Raw genomic sequence first — 22558 nt, 5'->3', positions numbered from 1 at the left:
AAACTAGCACCTAGAAAGACAGCATACAAAAATTAACACGATAGCAAATGCTAGACTTATTAAATGTGAAACTATTGAAACATGCTACATGCGCTTGAAGCCTAAAATAAGTCGTCTCAACGAAATCATTTTTGCCATAATACTCTTTACTTCCTCAAAGTACGGCGAATTGCCGCATTAGTCTTCGACGTTGGTTCTAGTATCCAATCTCTAGCTCTCATTGCCAAAAAAAATGTAATCAAACATCTAATTCTTGAACTCTTTAAAGAGTAATCTCCTATAGGTACAAAAATGCATTAGTGCAAAGAAAAAAAAGTTGATTTGCAGGACTTGTAAATAAAAATATATAAAGAAATAATTCGTACATGTAGAGATCGTAATATTCTATGGTTAATTTGCTGCCTTTGATAGCTTTAATAATGAATGAGTAATCCAATCGTATTAACATCTACATGAACCCATATTATTGAGCTAAAAGGAGACTACATTCGTCAGCTTTTAACTCAGCTTTGTAGTTGTCGCGTACACCTCTAAGCCGTATAACATGTATAGCTTTAATTATACCGAAATGATCTCGGAAAACAACCCCGTTGAACCATAAACAGTCCCACCTATCCTAATGAATGATGTATCTGAGTTGATTTTATTCCAATCCATGGGAGGAGGAATCCAAATAAGCCTACCAATTGGTTGTTCCAAGTGTAAAATATTAATCATACTCGACACGCTAATTGTCTGCACTTTAATAAATTCCTCGAAATAGCCATACTAATGCGGACCAAATTTCAAAAATATGTCCATATAATGTGTATGGGTCTTTTAAATTTCGAATATAATCCATATAAAGTACGAAGATGTGGTAAATGCTTTTTTTCGAATTGGATTCTCAAACTAACGTTAAATGGGAGCGATATGCAATAATCCATATTTCTAACTAAAAAACTAATCACAGTTCTTATACGAAAAAGAACATTTTGAAACCTGCAGAATTAATAAAATACTACAATCAATTTTTAAGAAGATATATACATAACAAAGATAATAACTATCATTATATGAATACTCCTCTTCACTTACTAACTAATTCATGTCATTGAAGAGGGAAGATCCAATAAGTGAGGAGTATTCATATAATAATAAGTGTTATTGTCTTTGTTATGTATATATCTTCTTGAAAATTGTTAGTATTATATTTTTAACTTTATAGGTTTCAAAATGGAACATTTTTGTACATGACCTGTGATTAGTTTTTTAGTTAGAAATAGAGATTATTTTATGTCAACCGCATTTGAGATTAGTTTGAGAACCCAATTCGAAGAAAAGCATTTACTCTACCTCCGTACTTTATACTATCGAAAGTGACACAACCCATATACATTTTCGTATATATGGACATATTTTCAAATTAGGGTCCGCAAAAGTACGGCCATTTCGAGGAGTTTATTAAAATTCAAAAAATCAAGGTTTCGAGTATGATTAATACTCTGCTTTTAGAACAACCAATTGGTATGGTTATTTGGATTCCTCCTTCCATTGATTGGATTAAAATCAACTCAAATATATCATTTATTAAGACAGATGGGACTATTTATGTTTCAGCGGGGTTGTTTTTCGAGATCATTTGGGTACAATTAAAGATGTACAACAATACGGCTCACAGTTGTACATGACAAATACGAAGCTGAGCTAAAAGCTACTAAATGTAGCCTCTTTCTAGCTCGACAATATAGGTTCACGTAGATATTAATACAATTGGATAACTCATTCATTGTTAAAGCTATTAAAGGTGGCGAATTACCAGTGGAATATTACGATCTCTACATGTATTAATTATTGCTTTATTTATTTTATTTAGAAGTCGTTCAAATGAATTTATTTTTCTTTACACTAATACATTTTTGTACCTATAGGAAATTAACTCCTAAAGAGTTCAACAATTACATGTTTGATTACATCCCTAGAGAGGGATACCAGGTTGTGAATTTTTTAGCAATGAGAGCCAGAGATTGGATGCTAGAACTAACCTCAAAGACTACTACGGCAATTCACCGTGCTTTTGAGAAAGTGAGGCCATTATGGAAAGAATGATTTGACCAAGATGACTTACTTTAGACTTAAAGAGCAGATAGCAAGTTTCAAGAGTTTCACGTTTAATAAGTCTAATATTTGCTATCCTGTAAATTTTTGCACGTCGTCTTTCTAGGTGCTAGTTTGGGACAATTCAATAGTTTCACGTTTAACGGTTTATCGGCATCTTCGCCTAAACGCTGCTATACACGTGTTTCTATTGGACTGGTTTAACAGATTGCATCCTTCCAAGTTCCAATGTAATTTGGATCTCACTTATCTAATTAAATGGGGTTTAGATCTCTCAATTCCAATCTCTTCTCTCTAGTAAATGAAAACTTATCTAATAAATTAACTGTGACTGGACTACATGTGCAAGAGATACTCAGCTATTGTTCAGTGGCTGAGGAGCTTTAAACATTGGCCCTCTCTTGGTTTAGTGTGGCTTGGGTGTTCCTGGCAACTCTAATGCCTTGGTTGTTGAAGAGGGAAAAGGGTGGGGAAGAGAAATAATTGGATTATTATCCATCTTGGCTTGATGTGGCTTATTTAGTAAGCAGATAGGAAACATAAGACAAATTGATAATACCGAATATTCCTTGTCTTTGCCCGTTATATTGATATACCTTATTTCTAGTATTTTGTATATTTGGGATTTGTTGGCCAATGTTACATGGATTCTTAAAAATATATCAAACATCCATTTCGGACACTTCACACTTGGATTAGGGTTTGGGATATGTGGCTCACACTTGCAATTGAACACTTCTTGCAAGAAACTAGATTGGATTTTATATATATTTTCATGACCGTTATGAGGGTGAAGTGCCACCTTCCTTCTCCTATCTCTTCATCTTTGCGTGTTACTGTTCACCTCCCTCAAAAACTAAACCCTAGCTTATCAGGTACAAACCATCCCCATACCTATTAGCTCTACTAATTTAATCTTAAAATCCATAAATCAGTGTTATCCAGTCCCTTTAATTGCACTATTTCAGAAATGATGCAATCTAAAAGTTATAGAAATCAATTCAATTCCACCCTTTTCCTTTTCACAAACACAAATCTTTCTTTTACCTCTTACAACACTAATCCTAGAAGCTTTTCAAGACCAAAGCCTAGACCCACGCCCACAACTGACACCCATATTCAAGAACATGTACACCATAGGTCTAGACCAAGTATAGAATTTGTAGTGCTTTTGGATATGCAAGGGTGTGTAAAGTGCCTTTTGGCAGGGGCATCTTTTCATACGCAAGAAGCATTCCCATGGGGGCCTCGGTTTATAAAATTGTTTACGTATAAAAAAAAGGAAATTTAAGATAAAGAATTGAAAGGGGCAAGAACAACCCCAAAATTTTGTATCTTCAATCTCAAATCACTACTTTTTGTTGCAATTTTTGGAACCCTTAAATCCCCATAATTTACCACCCATCCACCGTTCAAAAACCAATGTCACCCACCCAAAGCCTATTTTTCGGTGGCCATTTATTAGGCTTGGTTTCACTACTAGTAGGAGCAGTTAACCTCATCTTGTCCTACATTGTAGGTCATTAACTTGTCACTTCACGCTTCTCTTTCTCTGTCTTCCCACTACAGGCCTTAACAAGGAAAAATAGAAAGCAAAAAAAGCTGGCTCTTATAGCACAAAGCATCCAAGTAACAAAACACCCAGCAACGCCAAACAATAAAAATAACAGTAAAAAAAAGTAACAAATACTTCCTAACATTTGGGGTGGGGGGGAAACACATTTGTTTGCTGCAGCATGGGCAAACCAGGACTCCGTGACTGAGACAACGTATGTATCTTCTGTAAGAAAACATGTCAAAAACTCAATACCATTTTTCATTCTTTATAATTACTTATGAAGCAAAAGTAAGTTTCAATTAGAACTCAATAAATCACCTAATTGAGTCTTTATGTATTTGGTAGGGGAATCATAGGAAATGAACCTATAAAAAAAAAAAAGGGTACCCCCAAGAGTTAACGAGCCATTTAATGACATAGTAACTTGAATTTTTGCCTATGGATATGGTTATATATTAGATAAAATGTCATATTTATATGAATTTTAACATGAATTTTTGAAATCAGAGACGAACATGAGTAACTTGTTTGTTTGATGAAAACATATTCATAATTGATCATTTTGGCCTCAATGCCTATCTATAGAGATTTTCTAGTTATGCTCTCGATATAATAATTCTCACTCTGCAATATGCTTATAGTCATATCAGAATTTGTTACACTAATCACCAATTCATTTATATTCAAAAATTTGTTACACTAATCACCAATCGTCGACATCAAACATCTAATTCGTGAACTCTTTAACGGGTGATCTCCTATAGGTACAAAAATGCATTAGAGCAAAGAAAAAAATTTATTTGCAGGACTTCTAAATAACAATATATGAAGAAATAGTTCATCCACGAGTAATTTGTCGCCTTGGATAGATTTAATAATGAATGAGTCATCTAATTGTATTAACATCTACGTGAACCCATATTGTTGAGCTAGAAGGAGGCTACATTTGGCAGCTTTTAACTCAGCTTCGTAGCTGTCACGTACACCTTTGAGCCGTACAACATGTATAGCTTTAATCGTACCCACATGATCTTGGAAAACAATCCCATTGAACCGTAAACGGTCCCACCTGTCCTAATGAATGATGCATCGGAGTTGATTTCATTCCAATCCATCGGAGGAGGAACCCAAATAAGCTTACCAATTGGTTGTTCCAAGTGTGGATTATTAATCATACTAGACACACTAATTGTCTGAACTTTAATAAAATCCTCAAACTAGCCATACTAATAAGACCCAATTTCAAAAATATGTCCATATACTCCTTCACGGAAATGTATATGGGTCTTTTCAATTTCGATTCTAATCTGTTTAAGGTACAAAGATGTGATAAATGTTTTTTTTCGAATTGGGTTCTCAAACTAATTTCAAATGGGATCGATATACAATAATCCATATTTCTAACTAAAAAACTAATCATAAGTCTTATACGAAAAAGAACCATTTTGAAACCTGCGGAATTAATAAAATACAACAATCAATTTTTAAGAAGATATATACATAACAAAGTTAATAACCATCATTATATGAATACTCCTCTTCACTTACTAACTGATTCAACTGATTCATGTCATTCAAGGGGGATGATAAAATAAGTGAGGAGTATTCATATAATAATAAATGTTATTATATTTGTTATATATGTATCTTCTTGAAAATTATTAGTATTATTTTTTTAATTTTGCAGGTTTCAAAATGGAACCTTTTTGTATAAGAGCTACGATTAGTTTTTTAGTTAGAAATAGGGATTATTGTATGTCAACCCCATTTGAGATTAGTTTGAGAACCCAATTCAAAGACAAGCATTTACCCCACCTCCGTATTTTATACAAATTACAATCGAAATTAACACGGCCAATATACATTTTTGTATATAAGTATATGGACATATTTTCGAATTTTGATCCGCATGACTACGGCCATTTCAAGGAGTTTATTAAAATTCAAAAAAATAGGGTGTCCACTCGGCTCTTAGAACAACCAATTGGTAGCATTATTTGGATTACTCCTTCCATGGATTGGATTAAAATCAACTCAGATATATCATTCATTAAGTCAAATGAGACTATTTATGCTTCAATGAGGTAGTTTTCCAAGATCATTTGGACACGATTAAAACTATATAAGCTATACGGCTCAGAGTTGTATGCGACAAATTCGAAGCTGAGCTAAAAGGTACCGAATGTGGCCTCGTTCTAGCTCGACAACATGGGTACACGTAGATATTAATACAATTGGATAACTCATTCATTGTTAAAGCCATTAAAGGTGACGAATTATCAGTAGAATATTACGATCTCTACATGTATGAATTATTGCTTTATTTATTATTACTTATAAATTATACAAATGATTTTTTTTTTCTTTACACTAATACATTTTTATACCTACAGGAAATTACCTCCAAAGGAGTTCAACAATTACATGTTTGATTACATCCCTAGAGAGGGATACCAGGCCGTGAATTTTTTGGCTACGAGAACCAGAGATCGGATGCTAGAACTAACCTTGAAGACCACTACAGCAATTCAACGTGCTTTTGAGAAAGTGAGTGACTAATATGGAAAGAATGAATTGGCCGAGACAACTTACTTTAGGCATTAAACGCAAATAGCAGGCTTAAATAGTTTCACATTTAATAAGTCTAATATTTGCTATCCTGTTAATTTTTGCATGTTGTCTTTCTAGGTGCTAGTTTGGGACAATTCAATAGTTTCACGTTAAACAGTTTATCGGCTTCTTCGCCTATTTTCTTGATATTTAATTCTAGTTTGCACTTATCTTAACTTTTGATTTTTTAATTTTTTAATATATATGAATTGGTAATTAGAGAAATTAATTTTGATCTGACTATGAGCATACTGCAAAGTGAGTAGTATTATACCGAGAGCATAAGAGTTAGAAAACCTCCATGGATAGGCATTTAGGCCAAAACGATCACATATAAATATGTTTTCATCAAACAAATATGTTACTCATGTTCATCTATGACAACCGAAATTCATTTTAAAATACATATAAACATATAAGTGAAAACCCGATAAACCATTAAATGTGAAACTATTGAATTGTCCCAAACTAGCATCTAGAAAAATAGCATGCAAAAATTAACAGGATTACTTATTAAATGTGAAACTATTGAAACCAACTATATGCGCTTTAAATAAGTCGTCTTGACCAAATCATTTTTGCCATAATAGTCTCTTTACTTTTACAAAGCATGGCAAATTGCCACAGTAGTCATCGACATCAAACATCTAATTCTTGAACTCTTTAACGGGTAATCTCCTATAGGTACAAAAATGCATTAGTGCAAAAAAAAAAAAATTATTTGCAAGACATCTAAATAACAATATATAAAGACATAATTCAAACATGTAGAGATCATAATATTCCACGGGTAATTTGCCGCCTTTGATAACTTTAATAATGAATGAGTCATCCAATTGTATTAACATCTACATGAACCCATATTGTCAAGCTAGAAGGAGGCTACATTTGGCAACTTTTAACTCAACTTCATAGCTGTCGCGTACACTTTTGAGCAGTATAACATGTATAGCTTTAATCGTACCCAAATGATCTCGCAAAACAACCCCATTGAACCATAAACAGTCCCACCTGTCCTAATGAATGATGCATCTGAGTTGATTTTATTGCAATCCATCGGAGGAGGAACCCAAATAAGCCTACCAATTGGTTGTTCCAAGTGTAGATTATTAATCATACTAGACACACTAATTGTCTGAACTTTAATAAAATCATCGAAATAGCCACACTGATACGGACCCAATTTCAAAAATATGTCCATATACTCCTTCACGCAAATGTATATGGGTCTTTTAAATTTCGATTATAATCCGTATAAGGTACAAAGATGTGATAAATGTTTTTTTTCGAATTAGGTTCTCAAACTAATCTCAAATGAGATCGATATACAATAATTCATATTTCTAACTAAAAAACTAATCACAAGTCTTATACGAAAAAGAACCATTTTGAAACCTACGGAATTAACAAAATACAACAATCAATTTTTAAGAAGATATATACATAACAAAGTTAATAACTATCATTATATGAATACTCTTCACTTACTAACTGATTCAACTGATTCATGTCATTCAAGAGGGATGATACAATAAGTGAGGAGGAGTATTCATATAATAATAAATGTTATTATCTTTGTTATGTACGTACTTGAAAATTGTTCGTATTATTTTTTTAATTTTGTAGGTTTCAAAATGGAACATTTTTGTATAAAACCTATGATTAGTTTTTTAGTTAAAATAGAGATTATTGTATGTCAACCTCATTTGAGATTAGTTTAAGAACCCAATTCGAAGAAAAACATTTACCTCACCTCAGTATTTTATACAAATTACAATCGAAATTAACAAAGTATATGGACATATTTTCGAATTTTGATCCGCACGAGTACGGCCATTTCGAGGAGTTCATTAAAATTCAAAAAAATAAAGTATAGAATATAATTAATACTCAGCTCTTAGAACAACCAATTGATAGCGTTATTTGGATTCCTCCTTCCATGGCTTGGATTAAAATCAACTCAGATATAGCATTCAATAAGACAGATGAAACTGTTTATGCTTCAACGGGGTAGTTTTCCGAGATCATTTGGGTACGATTAAACCTATACGGCTCAAAGTTGTACGCGACAAATACAAAGCTGAGCTAAAATCTGCCGAATGTGGCCTCTTTCTAGCTTGACAATATGGGTTCACATAGATATTAATACAATTGGATAACTCATTCATTGTTAAAGCTATTAAAGGTGGTGAATTACCAGTAGAATATTACAATCTTTACATGTATGAATTATTGCTTTATTTATTATTACTTATAAATCGTTCAAATGATTTTTTTTTTCTTTACACTAATGCATTTTTATACCTACAGGAAATTACCTCCAAAAGAGTTCAACAATTAAATGTTTGATTACATCCCTAGAGAGGTATACCAGGCCGTGAATTTTTTGGCTACGAGAGCCAGGGATTGGATGCTAGAACTAACCTTGAAGACTACTACGTCAATTCAACGTGCTTTTGAGAAAGTGAGAGACTAATATGGCAAGAATGATTTGGCCGAAACAACTTATGAGAAAGTGAGACTAATATGGCAAGAATGATTTGGCCAAGACAACTTTCTTTAGGCATTAAGCGCAGATTAGCAAGTTTGAATAGTTTCACATTTAATAAGTCTAATATTTGCTATCTTGTTAGTTTTTGCATGTCGTCTTTCTAGGTGCTAGTTTGAGACAATTCAATAGTTTCATGTTAAACGGTTTATCGGCTTCTTCGCCTATTTTCTTGACGTTTAATTCTAGTTTGTACTTATCTTAACTTTTGATTTTTTAATTTTTGAATATATACGAATTGGTAATTAGAGAAACTAATTTTGATCTGACTATGAGCATACTACAGAGTGAGTGGTATTATATCAAAAGCATAAAAGTAAGAAAATCTCCATGAATAGGCATTTAGGCCAAAATGATCAAATATAAATCAGTGTGTTTGGTTTGAGTGTTTTGGATTAAGTTTTTTGAAAACTGAGTTTTTTGGTTTTCGTTTTTTTTGTTTTTAGTGAATATTTCTAAAATTTTAAACATTTTTTTACTTTTTTAAATGCGATGTATCTAAAAAATAAAAAAAAATTGTGAAAAAATATTTTAAAAAATTAAAAAATACAAAAAAATATACTGAATTCTTGTTTTTTTTTTTTTGTATTTTTGGTATTTAGTGAATTTTTAAAAGGTTTTTTTCACAAATTTTTTACTTTTTAGGTAAATTTATGTTAGCTATGTCTATTCACCCCAAAAAAAAAAAAAATGTTAGCTATGTCTAAAAAGTAAAAAAAATTGCTTATAATATTAAAAAAATTCAGTAAAAACAAAAAAACACAGAAAATAAGAAAGCAAAATTTTCTGCAAAGTGTTTTTTGAAAAACCTAACCAAGCAAGCTTTATGTCTTCATCAAACAAATACGTTACTCTTGTTCATCTATGATAACCGAAACTCATTTTAAAATACATATAAACATATAAGTGAAGAACCCGATAAATCATTAAATGTAAAACTATTGAATTGTCCCAAACTAACATTAGAAAAACAGTATGCAAAAATTAACAAGATAGCAAATACTAAACTTCCTAAATGTGAAACTATTGAAACCTACTATATGCGCTTTAAGCCTAAAATAAGTCGTCTCGACCAAATCATTTTTGCTATAATAGTCTCTTTACTTCTTCACAGCACGGCAAATTGCCACAGTAGTCGTCGACGTTAAACATCTAATTCTTGAACTCTTTAATGGGTAATCTCCTATAGGTACAAAAATGCATTAGAGCAAAGAAAAAAATTTAGTTGCAAGACTTCTAAATAACAATATATAAAGAAATAATTCATACATGTAGAGATCGTAATATTCTACGGGTAATTTGCCACCTTTGATAGCTTTAATAATGAATGAGTCATCCAATTGTATTAACATCTACGTAAACCCATATTGTCGAGTTAGAAGGAGGCTACATTCGGCAACTTTTAACTCAGCTTCGTAGTTGTCGCATACACTTTTGAGCCGTATAACATGTATAGCTTCTCGGAAAACAACCCCGCTAAACCATAAACTGTCCCACTTGTCCTAATGAGTGATGCATCTGAGTTGATTTCATTCAAATTCATCGAAGAAGGAACCCAAATAGGCCTACCAATTGGTTGTTCCAAGTGTACACTAATTGTCTTCTAATAAATTCCTCGAAATAATCATACTTATGCGGACCTAATTTCAAAAATATGTCCATATATTCCTTCACGGAAATTTATATGGATCTTTTCAATTTCGACCATATAAAGTACGAAGATGTGGTAAATGCTTTTCTTCAAATTAGGTTCTCAAACTAATCTCAAATGGGATAGATATACAGTAATCCATATTTCTTTCAACTGATTCACTTACTAACTGATTCATGTCATTCAAGAGGGATGATCCAATAAGTGAGGAGTATTGTCTTTGTTATGTATATATCTTCTTGAAAATTGTTAGTATTATTTTTTTAATTTTGTAGGTTTCAAAATAAAACCTTTTTATGTAAGACCTGTGTTTTTGTTAGAAATGGGGATTATTGTATGTCAACCCATTTGAGATTAGCTTATAAACCCAATTCGACGAAAATCATTTACCCCACCTCCGTACTTTATACGGATTACAATCGAAATTGACACAGCCCATATACACTTCCATATATGGACATATTTTCAAGTTTGGGTCCACATGAGTACGGCCATTTCAAGGAGTTGATTAAAATTCAAAAAATTAAGCTCTTAGAACAACCAATTAGTAGAGTTATTTGGATTCCTCCTTCCATGAATTGGATTAAAATCAACTCAGATATATCATTCATTAAGACAGATGAGACTGATTATGCTTCAGCAGGTTGTTTTCCAAGATCATTTGGGTACGATTAAAACTATACAAGCTATACGGCTCAGAGTTGTACGCAACAAATATGAAGCTGAGCTAAAAGCTGCCGAATGTAGCCTCCTTCTAGCTCGACAATATGTGTTCACGTAGATATTAATACAATTGAATAACTCATTCATTGTTAAAACTGCGGCGAATTACCAATAGAATATTACGATTTCTACAAGCATGAATTATTGCTTTATTTATCTTTATTTATAAGTCGTTCAAATGATTTTTTTTTCTTTTACACTAATACATTTTTGTACCTATAGGAAATTACCTCCTAAAGAGTGTAACAATTACATGTCTCTAGGGAGGGATTCCAAGTTATGAATTTTTTGGCTGCGAGAGCCAGAGATTGGATGCTAGAACGAACCTTGAACACTACTACGACAATTCACCGTGCTTTTGAGAAAGTGAGATATTATTATGGCAAGAATGATTTGGCCGAGATGACTTACTATAGGCTTAAAGCGCAGATAGGATGTTTCAATAATTTCACATTTAATAAGTTTAATATTTGTTATCTTGTTAATTTTTGCACGTCGTCTTTCTAGGTGCTAGTTTCAAACAATTCAATAGTTTCACATTTAATGGTTTATCGGCTTCTTTGCCTATCTTCTTGATGTTTAATTCTAGTTTGTACTTAACTTTTGGTTTTTTAATTTTTGAATATATATGAACTGGTGATTAGTGCAACTAATTTTGATATGACTATGAGCATACTGCAGAATGAGTAGTATTATACCGAGAACATAAGAGTCAGAAAACCTCCATCGATAGGCATTTAGACCAAAATAATCAAATATAAATATGTTTTCATCAAACAAATAAGTTACTCATGTTCATCTATGATAAGGGAAATTCATTTTAAAATACATATAAATACAATATTATACCTAACATATAACCATATCCACAGACAAAACAGAACCAAAGTCACCGGAGTGACAATCATATAACAATACAGGGCATGCGATTTCAAGAGATGGCTCGTACGGATTTTGGTCAGGTGTTCGAACAACCGAATCACCTGACCAAACCCCATTGTGAACGAGGAGGAGCCTGGCTAGGAGACTTTAGGAGTTAGTGCCCATGATTTGTGTCACTCCAAGAAGACCAATTATGTTGTGGAATCAGAGGTGATTAGGCCTAAGTTAAGCCTCAAAGGTTTTGGGCCTGGTCCAGTCCCTGGACCTGGTGGAATCATTTTTTCGGACCAAATGAGACCTATTTTGGGACAGTCCAAAGGTGGTCTTTCCTCTCATATGCCTAAAATTACAAGCCAAATATGGGTCAAATGTTGTTGATAACCTTGGAAAAAGAGACTACTGCCACCAACTTTCGATCGGCTGCAGTTTACAAATTTACAAAATTTCAATTTCATAGTTGGTCAGTGATTTTAAAACTAAACAATGGGCGGAAACCAAACCGACCTAAACGCTGCCATACACGTGTTTCTATTGGATTGGTTTAACAGATTGCATCCTTATCACCTCGTCTCTGCATCCCAGATTTGTTGTTTTTGTGGCATTGATTGAGTAGTTGAAAATTTACATTTATCTTTCGACATTTCAATTGTCTAAATGCTGACTTCCAAGTTCCAACGTAATTTAGATCTCACTTATCTAATTAAATGTTGTTTAGATCTCTCAAATTCCAATCTCTTCTCTCTAGTAAATGAAAACTTATCTAATAAATTATCTGTGAATTGATTACATGTGCAAGAGATACTCAGCTATTGTTCGGTGGCGGAGGAGCTTTAAACTTTGGCCCTCTCTTGGTTTAGTGTGGCTTGGGTGTTCCTGGCAACTCAAATGCCTTGGTTGTTGAAGAGGGAAAAGGGTGGGGAAGAGAAATAATTGGATTATTATCCATCTTGGCTTGATGTGGCTTATTTAGTTGGCAGGATAGGAAACATAAGACAATTTGATAGTACCGAATATTCCTCGTCTTTGCCCGTTATATTGATGTACCTTAATGGATTCTTAAAAATATATCAAATAGGGTTTGGGATATGTGTCTCACACTTGCAATTGAACACTTCTTGTGAGAAACTAAATTGGATTTTATATAAATTTTCATGAATGTTACGAGGGTGAAGTGCCACTTTCCTTCTCCTATCTCTTCATCTTTGCCTGTTACTGTTCACCTCCCTCAAACATGCCCTTTCAGCTGCTAAACCCTAGCTTATCAAGTACAAACCATCCCCAACTTATTCCCATACCTATTAGCTACTAATTTAATCTTAAAATCCATAAATCAGTGTTATCCAGACCCTTTAATTGCACTATTTCAGAAATGATGCAATCTGCGAGTTATAGAAATCAATTCAATTCCACCCTCTTCCTTTTCACAAACACAAATCTTTCTTTTACCTCTTACAACACCTAAGAAGCACGGGTGCGGGTACAGATACGGGTACGGGTACACCGATACAACAACTTTTTTAAAAAGTAAGGTACAGGTACGGCTGGGGTACACCAAATTTATTTTTTATTTTTTAAATTTTAAATTTATAGCTATATATCCAACATACAAATTAAATTCAATAACATTATTAAAAAGAGAAATTACAAAAAAAAAAGAGGAAACATAAAAAATATAAATAAAAAAAGAGTACAAAAATCTGGAAAAAAAATGAGAAAAGAAAATTTGATTCAGTTTTTTTTGATACCGTGTGAAATGCTGTGGGGGGCACCCTCCATATTTGTGTAATAAAAAATATGGATGTAATCCCCCTATTTTTTTTTTTTATAAGTATATCAAAGAAAAGATATTATAAACAAAAACATTTTATTACACTACACCCATTAGCTTAATTAAATTTTAATATAACTCAGCACAAGTCGTTCACAGTGATTCAAAAACCAATCTGTTCTGGTAAGTTTGTTTAGCATGAAAGAGTAGGAAACAACAACAAAATTAGTTTTTTCTATACAACACATATTAGCAATGGTAATTGAGTTTTTAATTTCTTGCACAAAAAAAAAATAACAATAATAATAATTATAAAATTTGTCCATGCAATGCAAGGGGTTACCTATAGTTAAAATTATAAAAAATTTCTGTATCTTTTTCATGCAAAAATTTCATCCTAATAAAATGTTTACAAGAAAATATATTTTCCTTTCCTTCCTTTCCTTTCACATTCAAACAAATTTTCTTTCTAATCAAACAGAGCCTAAAACAAAGAAACAGCTTAACAACCATTACAACAGAACAAACCTCTCATTCCAACAAACAGTCTAAAAAACCAACTGAATATATTAATATATGCATTCAAACACATAAAAAAAAAAAAAAAAAAAAAAAAACGACAACAGAGATTGAGGTTCAAAAGAAAGAGCATGCAAAATCAGAACAGCATTCAAAACCCTAGAAACGGAGGGAAAAGAGGGAGTACCTGACGAGAAGAGGAGTCGTCATTGGAGCCAGAGGGGGTCGTTTGCTGCCAAGCAGGAGTACAAAAATCTGGCCCAAAAAAAATGAAAAAATAGGAAACAGAAATCTGGAAAAAAAAAATTTGCTGCGAAGAAACAGAAAAAAAAATGAAAGAAGTGGAAGAATCGAAGAAGAAAGAGGTCGAAGATGGACAGAACAAATAAAAGGAAGAAGAATCGAAGACGAACTTACCGGAATGTGATCTTTGAAGGGGAGAATCGATTAGCACCTTCGATTAAACCTCTTCAATAGCTTCGCAGGAAGGAGTTCTACAGCTCTTGCGAATCTGTGTGTTTCAGGAAAAAGAGAGAGACAATCGATAGGTTAGAACCCTAATTTTAATTTGTTTCATGTTTTGTTTATTACAAAAGTACCCCAAATTTATATGATTTTTTTAAATAGACCAAAAAACTTGCTCCGGTACCCTTTAATTTGTAAAAAATCTCATTTTGTATCCCGAAGTATCCAAAAACGTACCCGTGGCGTACCCATCACGTACCCATCATTATAATGTTTGTGTAAAACATACCCAGTGCGTGTTTTTGGCATACGCGGTACACGTGCAGCTGTACCAGTACGTGTACCCGCACTCGGTAAATACCCGGTACTTGTACGGCAATATTTTAGAATACCCGTACTTCATAGTACAACACTAACCCCCTAGAAGCTTTTCAAGACCAAAGCCCAGATCCACGTTCACAACTGGCACCCATATCCAAGAACATGTACACCATAGGTCTAGACCAAGTATAGAATTTGTAGGGCTTTTGAATATGCAAGGATGTGTAAAGTGACTTTTGGCAGTGGCATCTTTTCATACACAAGAAGCATTATCATGGGGGCCTCGGTTTATAAAATCGTTTACATAATAAAAGGAAATTTAAGATAAATAATTGAAGGGTGTAAGAACAACCCCAAACTTTTGTGTCTTCACTCTCAAATCACTACCATTTGTTGCAATTTTTGGAACCCTTAAATCCCCATAATTTACAACCATACCTTTCAACAACCAATGTCACCCCCCCCAGCCTATTTTTCAGTTGCCATTTATTAGGTTTGGGTTCACTACTAGTTGGAGCAGTTACCCTCATCTTGTCCTACATTGTAGGTCATTAACTTATTTTGTCACTTCACACTTCTCTTTCTGTGTCTTCCCACTATAGGCCCTGCAAGGAAAAATAGAAGGTGAAAAAAGCTGACTGCTATGGCACAAAGCATCCAAGTAATAAAACACCCAGCAACACAAAACAATAAAAATAACAGTAAAAAAACGTAACAAATATTTTCTAACCTTTGGGGGGTAAAACACATTTGTTTGCTGCAACATGGGCAAGCCAGGACTCCGTAACTGAGACAACTTATCTTCTGTAAGAAAACATGTCAGAAACTAGCATTCCATTTTCGTTTCTTTATAATTACTTATGAAGCAAAAGTAAGTTTCCATTAGAAGTCAATAAATCACCTAATTGAGTCTCTATGTACTTGGTAGGGGAATCATAGGAAATGAACCTGTAAAAAAAAAGGTACCCTAAATATTAACTGGCCATTCAATGACATAATAGCTTACATACTTATACTGAACCACAAAAGTTATAAGATCAATAATGTGCATAAAGAGAAGAAACACAATCCAAAAAAAGACAATCAAACGTTAAGTATTAGGTTCCTAAACCAGTCTCTACTGCTAAAATCTAAGTCTCTAGCCTTCAAGTTAAAGCCAGCTTCCACAAGCCTCAGAGCAATATCTTTCTCCACATGTTTTCTCCGCACCTATAAGAACCAAATGATTACTTTACGTAATAATGTGCTGATATGCATTACTGCAAGCACATAGGAGTACAATTTTGTTACTTTAACAACATACAATCATAAACTTATATCTCTATGAGGAAGCTGAGATATCCCACCAGAGAAACCGAGATCTTTACAAGCAGAAACTATTGGAAGAGTGGCTGGAGAAGCTGGGATCTCGACCTTGTTAGGTAGGGTTTGGATATTGGATTTGTGAAGGGATTGTAGAGAGAGAAGAAAAAAAAATTGCTTCTACTTCATTAATCTTTTCTTATTGTTGTTTCCACCATTTCATTTTATTTTCCTACTATAAACTCATCCACAAATCCAAGATCCAAACACAATCTTGGAGAACAAGATACTAGTTTTGAAATTGAGAATCGTGAATTGAAATCCTACTGTTTGCAAGAGAATGGAACATGTATTGATACATACATCAAGTTGTTGCAGCTGCAAATATTCCTCAACACTATTACCAGTCAATAGCATAGCCAACCTCATAACCTTCTTCTCGTGAATCTGAGTAAATTTCTCATGTTTAACTTGTTCCATAAAGCTGATCTCCTCGTTAATTAGATAGACAAAATGATTTTTAATGCATTCATGGATTGTCGTACTTGCCATTTAAACCAGCACCATCTTTTCCATGAAAAGTGATGCGAACCAAAACGTAACATAGCCAACTCAATGGGTTTTCCTTCCATGGCATAATGGTAAGCTAACTCTTCAAATTCAACTTCAAATTCAAATTCAAAACCAAGCATATGTAGCTTTGAGTCTAACTCAGAGAAATAATTCTTCTGCAAACAGACAAACCATGTCCAAATCACAAAGTGTTACTATTAAGTTAAAAGCCGATTGTTCTGGAGGCAAAGAGTGCATATATAGAGAGAAGTTATGCACAATCAATACAGTAAATTTTTTTTAAAAAAAATTATAAAAAAAAAATAAAAAAAAAAAAGTGCCAAAATCAGGAAGAATAAGCATTATGTAAATCTTTTACCACTTTATTTTAATATAACCATCAGCCGAACCGAAAACCATTCAACCATTTTCGACTAATTTACAGTTCGAAATCGTCCGGTTCAAATCAATTGGTTCAGCGGTCGGATCGGTCAATTTCAAAAATTTGTTAGAGAGAGAATTGAAGAAAAGAAATTGAAAAAAAATGAAATTCAAAGCTTGCAATTACAGATCTTGAACTCAGAAGGGAGAGAATGAAGTAAAGAAATTGGGAAAAGAGAGGGAGAGAGGGCATCAATCAAGACCCACCATGCCGCCGACCACCATAACCACCGCTACTCACAGCCACCGCCATCACCCACACTACGTCCGTAAAGGCCATCGTTAGCCACCATGAAAGAGGGGAAAGAGGAAAGGAAAGAGATGCACATATGAGAGAGACAGATAATAAAAGAGGACAGAAAACGTTTTGAGAGAGACGAAACACACATTGCGAAGAGAGAAATACGAACCCAAACTGTGCCTTCTTTTTTCTTGGAATTGGAGTATAAATAAAGGACATGAAGGCTGAAATTGTGTGGGAACTTGAGTATAGCTGTCAATCCCGATTAATTCTAGAAATTTCAACAATTTTATAAAAAAAAAAAAATTATCACATATTTTATATGAATATGAGATTCACATGTAGATCTTACTTATGTAAAAATTTTAATAGAATTGTTATAATTTCTAATATTTTTGATCAATCTCATAGATAAAGGTGATAAGATAATATCAAAAGCCAGGTTATTTTGGAATTTTAATAAAAAGTTAAAAGTTAACTTTTAATTTATTTTAAATCACATCACTTCTCACATAAAAAAAGTCAAAAAAAAATTTTAAAAATTAAAAGTTAACTTTTAATCATCTTTCCAAAACATCCCATAATCGGATCAGATTGGCCAAATTTGAATCTTCCTTTTTGTTAGCCGATCACAAAATTGAAAAATCACTTATATTACAATTGCAATTGCCTGTGAACACTTTCGAAACCAATCGTTCCTTAATCAATTCAGATCGGTCAAGTTCGGCAGGTTCACGACTCTTATGCATAATTTTAAATATAAATATAAATATATATATATATATGTAACAATAATAATAAATCATTTTTCCTTTTTAGAAGGCTCGATGTTCTAAAGCTAGCAAGCAAAAATAAAAAAAGAGTCAAATCTCGAATTTAACATTTAATTATGAGTTAAATTAAGATATACTAATTTTATTACTTGGTTCAATTCCTTTTCCTTACAACGTATTAGCTTAATTTGCATTCTGTTTGTTTTGGATGGAAGATAAATGCCCCCCAAAAAGTGTCGGGATGTCATTTTTGTGTAACTTGTGAGGATATTTTGACCTAAAATTTGTCTTTTTCCAACTAAAATTGTGTTCATCATGAAAATGTTAAGCAAATTAATATAAATAAGTTTTGAAAGATTTCTCAACCTCTACATAGAAGATTTGGGAAAGAGTAAACCCAGGTATTTGTTTGGGGGATTAGAGGGTAGGATAGTACTCCATATTCATTCCATGTAATAGTCCAATAATGTAACCCACACTAATAGTCTAATCAGACTATCAATCCCTTATTTGTTGGATTGTTGTATCCCATGCGAATGTGGGATACAAAATGGTGAGATAATTCCTCCGGATTAGAAGGCAAAATGACATTTTTGGCCCTCTAGATTATTGTACTTAATAAAATAAAATAAAATTTAAAAGTTTCAACTAAAAATTAAAATAAATTTCTTTAATTTTTATTGATGTTCTATTTATTTAATTTTTTGAAAGTTCTAGCCAAAAGATAAAATATAATTTGTAACTCATATTTAGTATTCCTATTATTTAGTAAACAATTCAAAAGGATAAAATAGTCTTTGAGAATTTATGCTTCTTGATAATATCCCAAATAAGTATACGATTCAATAGAATAGTCATTCCCTAACTATGAAGCACAGATACTTCAAAAAAGGTGCCGTACAACTATCGAATACTTATCGGATACGGATATGTGTCTGATACAACAACATATGTATCAGATACGACAAATAAGTATCCGATTTTTTTTTTTTTAAATTTCAGATACAGGGGGTATACGCGAAGGATACACGAGGAATACGCCAAATAAGTATCCAATATTTTTTTCTAATTTTTTATTTTTTATATTTCAATACACTAAATAAGTATTTTTTTTCCATTTTTTTATTTTATATTTATATTTTTTCAATGTTCAATACTCTCGACTCTCCTTCTTTTTTTTCTTTTTCTTTTTCTTTTTTTTCACTTTTTCCCTTATCTATTAGGTTGCTTTTTTTTCACTTTTTTTTTTTTTAGTTTCCCTACACGGTTTAAATGTAAGTATTTATTTACCGAATTTTAATTTTAAGAACTTTAATGTTAGTAAATCTTTGTTTAATAGGAATAACTCTCTTTATTTATTAATTTGCTTTAGGTTTTATTTTCATGTATATTACATTATTAAAATTATAAATAAAATTTTAAAAAATTATGAACGTATCCCCCCCTTTATCCTACTTTTTTAGATGCCATATCTCATATCCGTATCTGTGCTTCTTGCTTTCCTGACATCTAATCTCATGACTAAACAAAAATGGAATACACATCATTTTCAACAAAATAGTTCAGGGATTATGTATCTTAAGATTAACAGTCCGATAGATTACAATCACCTTATCCAATCCGTTCAAACAAACATGGCCTAAGTTTATTCTTTTTCGATTAAACCAAAAAAACCATTTTAATTACAAAAAATACAATTTAAATTTCTCGATACCTGGGTTTGTTGGTGAGAGAGAGAGAGAGAGAGAGAGAAGATCCCGAATGAGAGAGTCGTCGAGGAATAAAGCAAGAGAGCCTTTGACGGTCTTTTTTTTTTTTTTTTTTACCGTTGAAGAATATATTACCGTTGAATATGTTGAACAAAAATGTGTTCACTAGTTTTGAACGCGAGTCAATTTTTTTCTTTTTTCTTCCGTAGTTTTTGCTCTGCATTTTTTATTTTTAAAAAGGGTATGCTAAGAATACCAAATTTTATATATGAGACAATTAGTCATTCATTTGGTAGAAAATTTGGAGCCTATAACATTTTCCTTTTAAAATTTCAGATCAAAAACATATATTTTGTGTTTTTGTTTTTCATTCTTATTTATAACTAAGATAAGACTAACTATTTATAAATCAAAAAAAAAAGTATCAAATAAGTTGTTATATTAATTTTTTAAATTTTTGTATGTATAAACAAAAAACTAAAAATAAAATGGTCACTAAACAGACTCTTAGTATTTTATTTCATTACAAAATTAAGGTAGCCCATCAAATAATGATTCACACCCATTAAAGACGTATTATTTCGTAAGTTTAAATCACTCTATTTGATTAACCATTTATAAAAAAAAATTTGAATTTTTATATTTTTCATAATTCTTTTAATCTTTTATTTAACGTTTTAAATATTTTAACTAAATTATTTTACTTTTTAGATCCACTTAATCTCGATACAATTAAAAAATAAAATATTTGCAAAAAAATATTTTAAAAAATCATTAAATATAAAAAAATACAAAAATTTAATACAATTTCTGAATTTTTCTTAAATATTTTATGTTTTAAGTATATATAGATTATGTGCATTTAAAAAAGAAAAAAAAATTGACTGAAATATGGAAAAAAAATTCTAAAGACAATAAAACACCAAAAACTCAAACTTGTGAAGTGATTACATCTATAAAAATTTCTAGAGTCTCCATTGTAATCATCACCAGAAGGTTAGTATCAAAGAGCTCTCTCTCTTCTTTTTCTTTTTCTTTTTTGTGTTTTAATGGATTTAGAATTGATATGGGTGAGAGTATTTTGGTGTTTTGATGGATTTATTATTAATATTGATGGCTTTAATTCACATAAAATCCTTTTGAACTCCTGGTTTCCTAACACAATTCTCAAATCCATTTCTCATTCTCCCTTTTTATCTCTCTTCTTTGTTTGAATTTGTTCTAATATTTCTCCAATTTTGTAGCTATGGCGGAGGAACACAGGTTTCAGTCGCCGGAGGACCACCGCCTCTGTACCAATAACTGAGGCTTCTTTGGCCCCCCTCACCACCCTCAATCTCCATCCCAAATGTTATAGAGACCATTGTAACATTTGTCTGGATATGTATATATATGCAAACAAGTGTTTGTAAAAGCACAAAAAGTAACAAAAACCCATGCTTTCTTTTTAATTTTCTTCTTTTTGACTCAATTTCTTGAGCATCCAAACAAATTTAAGCGAGAAATCCATGAAAAATGAACAAAAAATATATATAGATATATACATACATCAATACCCAAACAAAACTTACTAGATAAAAGTCAGAAATTGGTCTGTGAAGGATTGTCAAAATGAATTTGAATTAGATTTGCACATGGGTTCTTCAAAGAAGCATCAATTGGAAGGAGGAAACAAAGAATCAGAGGGCAAGAAATGGGTAATTATCGGAATTACGATTTGTGGTCTATTGAAATCAATAACAAGAAGGAGAGAGAGTGTGATGAAGATGATAGTAATGAATCGACAACCTCGACAGTGAAAGAATCAAGGATACCAGAAAGGGGTTTTCGCAATCCAATTCACAAGAGTGGGTTTCTGGAGGGGGTCTTCTCCATAGTTCATTTCTTGATGATGCTAAGTCAGTCTAACCCAAGCAAATTGTAACATGAGAAGCTAGGAACACAAAGAGTTTGAAGAACACTCTTGTATTCACTGGGGAAAATGTACAAGTCTTGGATTGTGTATTGAAACAAATGAGCCATTCTCCTATTTATAGGCAACTTAAGCCTTTTTTAGAATATTTCAGAATATACAAGAAATAAACTATGGAGAAGTTTCTCATGGAAGCTTTCTTTATCTTACGAGAGGGTTCTAGAATTCCCTATATAAATATATTATACAAATGTGTACATCATTCTAGATGTATGTACAAGAAGACTATTATTTTCTCAAGTTTTCTAGGAGGTTCTAGAATCTTCTATTACCTTCATGCCTCCAATCTTTATTTAAATAGGGGTTCTGTTGTAGGAAATGTAGCAGGTTGTGACAATCCGAACTCTAATTAGAGGAGCGCACTAACTCAGTGGCCTATCTGACTGTTCAACACAACTCATATTCTTCATATCTTAAAAAAAAAAA

The 22558-nt window shown here is 32.3% G+C and overlaps 1 protein-coding gene across 50 annotated transcripts in view; it reads right to left on the bottom strand.

Annotated features, from left to right (window-relative positions):
* Nucleotides 1-17897, bottom strand: part of LOC114272162 (uncharacterized) — a 60055-nt gene extending 42158 nt beyond the window's left edge. For 13 of the 50 annotated variants that reach the window (XR_014366146.1, XR_014366147.1, XR_014366154.1 and 10 more), the window contains exons 1-8: nucleotides 17645-17897; nucleotides 16772-17172; nucleotides 16254-16351; nucleotides 16044-16090; nucleotides 15873-15946; nucleotides 15667-15747; nucleotides 14774-14867; nucleotides 14544-14611 (exon numbers count right to left, since the gene is read on the bottom strand). Coding sequence is in view for 11 of the 50 variants with exons in the window: in XM_082924491.1 (XP_082780617.1) it covers nucleotides 3796-3877; nucleotides 3974-4020; nucleotides 14544-14566 (152 nt within the window). In the remaining 39 variants the exon portion in view is untranslated. Of the gene's footprint in view, nucleotides 1-3795; nucleotides 3878-3973; nucleotides 4021-14543; nucleotides 14667-14773; nucleotides 14948-15666; nucleotides 15748-15872; nucleotides 15947-16043; nucleotides 17173-17644 lie in introns of those variants that run through there. The other 37 variants (XR_014366149.1, XR_014366161.1, XR_014366162.1 and 34 more) reach the window with 24 other exon arrangements.
* Between the last annotated feature and the right edge of the window lie 4661 nt (nucleotides 17898-22558).

This window comes from Camellia sinensis, chromosome 4 (genome assembly GCF_055761805.1).
Source record: "Camellia sinensis isolate YWXY chromosome 4, ASM5576180v1, whole genome shotgun sequence".
Classification (NCBI taxonomy): domain Eukaryota; kingdom Viridiplantae; phylum Streptophyta; class Magnoliopsida; order Ericales; family Theaceae; genus Camellia; species Camellia sinensis.
This window is presented reverse-complemented; position numbering and strand designations above follow the sequence as displayed.